This window comes from Daktulosphaira vitifoliae, unplaced genomic scaffold (assembly GCF_025091365.1).
Source record: "Daktulosphaira vitifoliae isolate Bord-2020 unplaced genomic scaffold, ASM2509136v1 Scaffold_3, whole genome shotgun sequence".
NCBI lineage: Eukaryota > Metazoa > Arthropoda > Insecta > Hemiptera > Phylloxeridae > Daktulosphaira > Daktulosphaira vitifoliae.
The window spans coordinates 6,453,760-6,463,561 of record NW_026099574.1 but is presented as its reverse complement, the minus strand read 5'-3'; the positions used below and the strand labels follow the sequence as shown (position 1 = coordinate 6,463,561).

Here is a 9,802-nt window from a genome sequence, read left to right as displayed (position 1 = left end):
AATGTTTGTGAAAATATTGTTGCAGCAGTTTACTTTTTAAAAATTGGCTACCGCAATCGTGATATTTCATGTCCATTTCAAGTAATCATATCTTTTAAGTAACCTTATATTTACTAAAAGTTCTAAATTTATATTGTTTGAAAATATAACAAGTAACATTCTTGTAAATTAATAAAATAAAATCATTTAAGAGGATTTTTTTTTCATTAAATAGTATTTAAAAAGTATTTATTTTATTCAGTTTCAAATCAAATTATCTAAGTGGTTTTAAACAGTTTTAATTACAATTATTAATGAACTGAAGCAATAAACATTTTTTATTTATTTGTTTAATTTTTATTTATTATTTATTTTAGGGAGAATATATCTATAAAAATGCTACCGTTGATGTTTCTAAAGCAATGCCAATGTTTTTTGCACCAGCAGAAAAATGGTGGGAATACACTTTTGTAATAAACATTGATATGTTTGACAACAATAAAGTTTTGGGTCTAACTTTCAATTTGAAAGCTTATTTCTTAACTTTCCGCAATAGAAAAACAAAAAAAGTTTAATTAGTTAACAAAAACAAACAACATCTTTATTAATATATTCTATTTATTAATATAATATATATTTATTAACCATCCACAATATTATAACGTTGAACTAGTAAATTCACTATTGATTAAATACTAATATTTTATGTTTTTCTTTATATTACAATATCGATTAGATCATTGTTAATAGGATAAAATTGATTATTGTATACAATTGTACTAATTTAATGTTACAGGCACAATTTAAACAACATTTTTACAAGATCTAAATTAAATTCTCCTTATTTTAAAAATACACGACAGTACAAATATTTTTCTTTTTTTAATAGGGAATTTGATCCCTTAAAATATAAAGATAAACATGCTCTAGAAAAATCTTCTTCTTAAAAAAAACTTGTTTATATGACATAATGAAGATATGACTTCTACTCTATATTGAACAATAAATTATTAACAGAAAATTGGTCAATAAACATTGAACTTTAACGATCAATTGCAGAAGAACTATTAAAATAAAAAATTTAAAAATTATATGAACAAAAGATTTTAATATGACGAAATTATTAACATCATCCCTACATGGACGATTTTCGATAAACTAACTTAAATAATGCTAAAACAGTTTGAAACTGCATAAAATTTGAAGGCTATAAAGGCTATACGCTAAAAATTGTCGACAAATTTTTAATCAACAATCTCATATGTAGATAATTTTGTCATATTTGATTTGATATAATAATTATCTTCCCATTCTCCAGAATCTTTAATTTTCCAAGATATGTTTTGATACGTCAAAAAATAGTAATAGATCAAAATATTCAAAATGTGTAGTTAGTACTTAGGTATATAAAGTTGCGATTCACTCTTCTTGATCATAAGTTTTTTACAATTCTTAATAAAGATTTAAAAAGAAAAACAACTTTTTGTACAATTCACACTTGTGCAAATATATATTTGATTATATAAAATAGAAAAGGTTTAATTCAAATTCTGCATTTATTCTGATAAAAATATGTTTTCTATGATATATCACCCATAAAAATTCAAATAAATTAATCATAAACATAAAAATTTTCATAAATACCGTTGTATAAATATTAGTTCAACAATATTTATTTTGTTTCAATTTATAAGAAAATTGTATAATATCAATGTATTTCAAATTTTAAATAAGATATTTGTCTATAAGTTTTAAAAAATTAAGTTTCAAAATGAATTTTCGTTTAATTACTTTAGGTTTTTTAGTTTTTTTGAACAATACAATAAACGCCTTCAATGATTCATCAAACAATATAAATAACCAAAATTCCAGTAGAGGAGTTAAAATGGTAATTTCAATATATCACCTGGTTCTTATATCTTTAATTTAACAATAGTTTTTTATATGAGTTTTAAATTTAGAATGGAAAGTTCTGATTTATTTTAGCCTTTTAATAAGTCTAATTTTGTAAAATTATTAAAAATTAGTACCTTCACAATAACATTTTATATCAGAAATTTTAATAAAATAAGGTTATAGAAAAACTGTTTTTGACGTTTTCGTCAATGTTCTAAGATTGCTTCTGTTATAATAAAACAAAAAACAAAAAATAGAAATTAAACTGAAATCATGTATCTCATTTAAAGTGGTATTAATTTTACATTCCAATATTTTTTTGACCTAAAAAGTTCAAAAATACAAATACATTAAACGACTGTTAATTAGCAATACTACGGAATAAAGTAAGTATAATGAACTGATTTCAAATTCAATAACGTTTAACAAAAAAAAAAAAACTTATTTTTGTAGGTTTCCAATAATATTTTTATTAAATTAATATGTAGTACTAGGATAAGATTTTAGAATCTTCAGGAATCTTAAAGAGCTTTGACGAAAATGAAATTTTAAGTTAAATATTTAAGATAGGATTTACATTTTAACTGTAGAAGTCATGCCAGTCTAAAATTTACTAGATTTAGATCAACGTAGTGGAGTTCTTTCAAAAATTATTACATTTATTTTATTTACCATATTTTAAATCCACTAAAAACAGTCGTTAAACAACAAAACATCTTAACCTATTAATATTATTTTAATTTATTTTAAAAAGGTTGAAATTTTCAAAAATGACACCGAAAGTATAAGAAATATCCCGAGATATTTCGAAAAAGAAGAAAAACTTTCTTTGAAAGAATTTTTAAGTGTTGTACAAAAATCTTCAAAACATACGTTTAAAGATATATCAATATTTTTGACACATGGCGAATATGATGATCATATAACTTGTAATAACGATATTATTGGTTTAATTAATAGTAGTGATGAAATTGATGATGACTTTGAAATTGATAGTGGTATTATTCATGAAGTTCTAGCAGATCTCGTTTATGAAGTTTTAGGTAATATTAGTTAAAATAAAAATTTATAAGTTTAAGAAAATTGTAATTAATTTGGGAACGTAATTTTCATATTTACCTAAAAACTTTTAAATTTAAATATTTTCTAAAAATTAAAAAAATACAGCTTTTTAATTTATATGTTGTTTACGCTACATTATATAAAATTCTTTTATAATTATAGATATTTTTTATAATATTTTTTTTTAGGATAGCAAAATCAATATATTGACGGTTACTGCAAATCAGTACTTCTGAAATGCAAAATATAACCTGTAATTATCAATTCGCATTAAGCTCATTTAATTTATTTCATCTCTTATAAAATTGATAAATGATATTGAAATGTTAGCTTCTGAAAATAAAATTTATTATTTACCATATTCAGTTTTAAAAAAATGCAAAATTATATGGGAGTTGTTAAATAATAACATGTTTTATAATTTTATTATTGAAATATTAAGTTTGGCATTTCATATTTTTAGAAGAAAAAGGATGTAGCATAGAATTAGTATTGAATAAAATAGTCATGTTAAAATCAATTAAAAAAAAAGTGAAATATTTGAAAAAGAAATTCCTCATGTATAGAAAAAGAAATAATATTATCAATAAAATTAACGCTAGACGTGCAATGAAAGAAGTTGGTTTAAAAGAAAATATAATAAATGATTTTATTGAAAAAATTTCTACTAAAGAAAGCAATAATGTTATCTTTGAAGGTAAATGTTGAAAATTTTTTCTGAAATACTATTAATAAATAGAATAAATACTATTTTAAAACTTACATAAAAATTAAATAAAACTTAAATGTACATTATTTTCATTTTTATTATAGTGGCATTTTAAGAAATATTCATGATTTTATTTTAGTGCCTTTATAGGTGAATGATATAAGCGTATATTATATTATATTATATATAAATATAAGTGAAGAAAAGCATTAATTAGAAGGAACAAAACACCACATTAATTTTATTTAATTTGAGCCAATTTTTATCTAATGGTAAATGTAAAAATAAACATTTATTATTTAACAATTAATTTTTAAATTGTAGTTATTCATTTATAACATTTATCTAATTTAAAAAAAGATATATTGCATAGTTGATTTCTAATAGTTCTATATTTTCTTAGCTTATTAAATGTTTTATATAATTTTAATCATCCACTGATTTCAATAAAATATAATTTAAATTCAATCATATATTGATACTTACAAGAATAAAAGACCTTATTCAATTTTTTTTCATTAAAGTTTTTAACCAATTTAATGTTTTAAAAATTGTTTTTTTAATTAAAAAATTTAAAAAAAACCAACACAGGGGGGTCGCTTTACAGTGGTGACGTGGCATAGTTGGATCAAGTATAATGATATCTGAAAGTAACAGTGACACTATCAAAAAAACACTTCGATGCAAATCTTTAGATACTGTTTAATTTAAAAAAATTGGTGGATTGTTCCAAAAGCTACATGATCTGGTAGTTCCTTATTAATATCTTGATTAAGATAAAGTATGTCGAATAAAAAAGAGATATAAATATTATTTCTCATAAAAAATTGTGTTGATCCATACACTTTTCAATAAGTTATAGCATTATAAAGTTAAAAATGTAAAAAATAAAATCAAGAATTTTCACACAAAAATAGCATTTGGTAGCCATTTTCACCGTGAAGACAAAATAAAGTCCGAAATTTTTTTTTTTTCATGATAAAGTATATTACAATAGATTTAATTTAAGATATATATATAAGTGTCAAACTTTCCGGAACACTTTCAAAAGTTAAGTTGAAAAAGTTGTCATATTAAATCCTCCCCTGTGGGGAGCTTAAGTGTCAGATTTACAATAAAAAATATACCAAATGAAAGGTAAAAACATTATACATCTATAAAAAAAAATTATATTGATTTGATCATTTTTAAAAAAATTATGGCAGTTTTAAGTAAAAAAAAATTGAAAAAATGTTAAAAATTAGCGATTTTTAAATTTGTAATCTTTTTGGAGATTTCCTCCATTTATGGGGAACGAGAGAAATTGTTGTTTTCTGATTTGTGATCTTTTGACGTATCGTTGAAAGAAATCGGTTCAGTGAGAGCTTAGAAAAAGTGGTAACAGACACAAAAAAAAAAAACACACATCATAGTAAAACCAATACCTTCTCAGCTTCGCATCGAAGCTAAAAACTTGAGTTACTTGAGGATTGATATAATAAAATAATAAACCATGGTTTTACATGCTAAGAGTGACATTTAAATCCTAAAGATAAGTTATGCCTCTATAATAACAATTAATAATGTTATTGAATGTGATATGGGAATGAGATTGTTTCAATTGTAATTTTAAGTTCACGGTATCCGACTCCAAGAAATTGGTATAAAGCGAGGAAAAATAAGAAAAAGATTATTTTTATATGTATTTCAACCAATAATTTATATCTGTTTCAGGTATTCTAAATTTATACGAAAAAATATTAAAAGGTATTTGTTGTTTTAAATTAAGATTTAAATTAAGAACGGTTCTAAAATAAATTTATATAAAATATATTTTTTTCAGTATAAAATTCAAATTGTAAGGCTACAATTATTTTTTCTGGCCCCACGCGAGTTCTCCCCTCAAGGGGTGCCATAGTTGTGTACGTAAAATTAAATAAATTCCTCTTCTCAGATGTACATTAAATGCCTTGAGCCTAAATTTTAGTGTGAGAGTAGTGTATTTTAATAATTGCTATTATAAATTTATTAAATTGAAAATGAGTATGCATTTTTGAAAAAATGTTAATACTCTTAAAATATTTAACGGGCACTAAAATGATGATAAAAAAATCTATAGATGTATTGCAGCATCAAAACTCAAAAAATTCTACAATAGAATTAATGATCATTATCTTTCGAATTTCAAAATAATTAGTAGCAATTAATATGTTAGTTGCCAAAAATTAAAAATTAAGTTATTCCCATTAAAAATAACCATTAATATCACATTATTTTAAAAGTTTTACCATGAAACATTATAAAAGAACTAAAGGCTCTATTGTTATTTTAAATACTTTTAAGTAAACAAAATATTATTTTCTTTTTTTTTATTATATATTAAATATTTTATACTTGCTTTATTAGATTCAGAAAAGGAAAATAATCATTCAAGTAGTCAAAAATATATAATGGACATCAAAACTGAGAGTCAAAAGGTATAATTTTAATTAAGTTAATTATAAAAATAAAATTAGCTAAAAACGATGTCACCACATTTTTTTTTTGGTAATTAATAATTTAATTTGACTAATAATTTAATAAATAAATACTTCAAATCAATAACATGATATGGACGAAAATCAAAAATTAAGAAAAAATATTCTAAGTACCTATCCTTACTTTACGTAAAATATACCAAGTTTTCTAAGAATGGAAAGAGTCAACAATTTTTTTTTTAATAAATCTATTAAAAAAATAACTACGAATATTTTAAGTTCTAAATGACTTCATTACATACTATATAGCAAGTTAAATTAAATAAACATATATCTGTATAGTAATTTTATGGTTATTTGAAAAACAGTCTACTGAAATATCATTAATTTTGCGTCATAATTTATTAATTTTTAGGTGACGACTATAACCTTTCTAAATCGCATATACGCTTTAAATATTACTAATAGGTCAACAAATATTGTATAATTATGATTATCACAAAATCAACTTTTAATCGTTTATCAGGTCATTGATTTAAAAAAAAAAAAAGTTATTTTGTTACTTCAAAGTTTATATAATTTATTATTAGGATGAAAATATAAAAAGAGAACTAAAAAGAGTTCATAGTATTTTGAATGCTAAAAGTATAAACAAATCTGACCAGTTGACAATGGAAGAATTTCTTAAATCTACAGAAAATATTACGCAATTTAAGTTTGACTGGTTGAAGTTATTAGAAACAAAAATAATTGATATGAATGATGATGTAAATGACGATGAAAATGATAAATTTGATGATAATCATATAAGAAATATAAATAGTGATTTTGAAGTTGAAATTAGTATTATACATGAAGTGATTGCTGATCTTATTCACGAAGCATTAGGTATTTTAAACATATAACAATGTGAGTGCAAGAGGGCCATATCTCGAAAAAAGTCATTTCGAGATGAACATTTTCTAAGTAATATATTCTAAGAACAACATTTTGTGTTACTTGCTATTTAGAATTTTTATTATGTTCAAATCATCTTTTAAACAAATTAATTGCATATTTGATTTGACAATATTAAATTATAATAAATATATGAAAATATCTCTTACTAAAAATGTTAATGTATTGGCTCTCTCGTACTACACAGTGATATTTTTATCTGTTAAATTCGAATTATTTAGGAAGAAATTTAATAATAAGTAGTGTCTAAATTTTTAAAATTTCAATTTCTTATCAGATGATATATTAAAAAAAGTGTTTTATGACTAATTTTATAAATATTATTTTTTGTTATACCCACTAAAATTAAATATAATCATTTTACTACCGTATTCATTCAACACTTTTTCCTTGAAAATTAATTTTACAACTGTAATTCTATCACTTTTCCTAACGACTCTTGTAATACTTTACTTTTCATCTTTTCATTCATTATTATCCCTACACCATTTGTTGTTATTCGTTGATTTTATCTAAGTATATTATTTTATAACCCTCTCCTATTTCCCTTAATTTCTCTCTCTTTCACTTAGTTTCCTGCAACAAATATTAATTATTTTCCTCTTCAATACTTTTACTAATTCTCCACTTCTACCAGTTAATGTTGCAACATTCCATTTATCTATTCTTACTTTGTATCTTTTTTTTTTATACATGAATTCAGCCTAGAGTTGAGTAATGATGTTCTCTTACCATCGACAATATAAGCGTTGGGTAGATCTGTAATCATGACTGGTGTACACATCTACATTATAAGTTGTCCTGTTGGTATCAAACACTTTATTCTTTGGGTCTTCCCGTCTCTAACTACTTTATTTTCTCTCACCTGTTGTACATCCGAGAGACAACCCGCCAAAGTTGTGTTCAAGACTCTTTATACTTTTTGACAAAATTTTACACTGGATGCCGTCCTGCCGCAACCTCATTAGTCGCCTTTTAAGTCTGGCAGAAGGGTCGTGAAAGTATTCTTACGACCTTCTATGTGAAGGGAATAATAATAATAGTTATGTAATATATAGTTATGCAATCAATACATAATTATTACAGATATTTTACTAATTATTTTTTTTTACATCAGCAAGACACAAATATTTTGTGACGCCTCGCTTTTCAAATTTTAAATTCACATAAAGAAATGTACCAATTTTAATGTTGTGTTCACTTAGCTGTTGATATTCAGGATTATATTCATCTATAGGCTCATTATATGACTCAGAGTGATTAGTTAAGAATTGTTGATTATTCATTTTATCTTCTTCGTCATAATTAGGCACGTAATATTGATACATCAACATTTGCAATTTTAAGTAATGCTTCAATTAGTAACCTATCATAGTTTTCATAAGTCCTACTGTCCATTTTTTAAATAAATATTTATTTTAAGCAACAGAACCAGTGGCAACAAAATTTTTTTTTTTTTTTAATAACTATAATTTTAGATAAAATATACCTATTTTTAATTTTTTTAACAACTAAATACTTGATAATTTACCTTCCTTATCACAAAGAAAATATTAATTTATTATGGATTTTTCAGAAAATAGTATACTAACAATAAGATTAATTCTACATAAGTTACTTATTGCTACAGAAAAAAAAAAGGAAAAAATTAACAGTAGAAGCTCACGGTCATAGAAATTTAAACGGCACTAAAAGTATTGAAAAGAGATTAGTTCAATTACAAAACTGAACGTCAAGATGATCCATTAAAATTTTATGTAATCAAATATATATAATTTTGAAAAATTACAATTAAATTTACAAAATTTAACCTTAGAATATTAGTTCGTCTAAAATATAATACAGATAGCAATATAGACATTTTATGTATACATAGTAATTATGTTTTTAATAAAACACTTGACATCATTTAAGAAATGACTAAAAATATTTTTAAAACGTCAATACACATTAAAATTTAAATGAGTTGAAAAACTCCTATTTTCTATACCTTTTCTATTACCTGAGTATATTATTTTATAACCCTCACCTATTCCCCTCGATTTCTCTCCTTTCCACTTAGATTCCTGCACACAACAAATGTTAATTTTTCTCCTCTTCAATACTTCTACTAATTCTCCACTTCTACCAGTTAATGTTCCCCTATTCTTATTTTGTATCTATCTTTTTCCCTTATACACAAGTCCAGCCTAGAGTTAAGTGGTGATGTCCCTATACCGTTGGCACTACAAGCATTGGGTAGACATGACTGGTGAAACAGTTACCGCACAAGTAATCCGGCTGGTATCAAACACTTTATTTCTTAGGCCTTCTTCGTTTTTAACTACTTTATTCCCTCTCACCTATAGTCCCCACGTAAATCCGAGATGGGAAAATTCGCATAAGTTTTGTTCAGGACACCTCATACTATTTGACAAAAATTTTAAGCCGGTTGTCGGACTGACGCAACCTCATTAGTCGCCTCATATGACTGACAGAGGGGCCTTGGAAGTATTTTTATCCCCTATCCAAAGGGAAAATGCGTGTACGGATACTAAAACCAAAAATATAATTATACAGGAATAGTGTTACCGGCGTGTGGTGAGAGGGGTGGGGTGAATGTCTTACGACAGTTTAGTCTCAAGACCATAGACCACGGGATACGCGACAAATAACACGTGGAGAGTTACAAACTTACAAACAAACAAACATACAGATGAAACTAATATAAGCGTGTGAAAAATCTCGATTTTATTTTTTATAC

The 9,802-nt window shown here is 24.1% G+C and overlaps 1 protein-coding gene across 1 annotated transcript; it reads left to right on the top strand.

The window, feature by feature from the left end:
* Window positions 1-1,699: 1,699 nt before the first annotated feature.
* Window positions 1,700-8,957, top strand: LOC126902977 (RING finger protein PFE0100w-like). Its single transcript, XM_050680827.1, has 7 exons — window positions 1,700-1,867; window positions 2,630-2,918; window positions 3,401-3,634; window positions 5,360-5,392; window positions 6,032-6,102; window positions 6,693-6,990; window positions 8,636-8,957. The coding sequence occupies exons 1-7, from the start codon at window positions 1,751-1,753 to the stop codon at window positions 8,731-8,733; spliced, it is 1,140 nt and encodes a 379-aa protein (XP_050536784.1). The 5' UTR covers window positions 1,700-1,750; the 3' UTR covers window positions 8,734-8,957.
* The last annotated feature ends 845 nt before the right edge of the window (window positions 8,958-9,802 follow it).

Excerpts from the sequence above, each read along its gene's own strand:
- LOC126902977 (XM_050680827.1), top strand. The coding sequence starts at position 1,751 with ATGAATTTTCGTTTAATTACTTTAGGTTTTTTAGTTTTTTTGAACAAT. Across the intron at positions 1,868-2,629 it reads CCAGTAGAGGAGTTAAAATG|GTTGAAATTTTCAAAAATGA; the intron begins GTAATTTCAATA and ends TATTTTAAAAAG. Across the intron at positions 3,635-5,359 it reads CAATAATGTTATCTTTGAAG|GTATTCTAAATTTATACGAA; the intron begins GTAAATGTTGAA and ends TATCTGTTTCAG.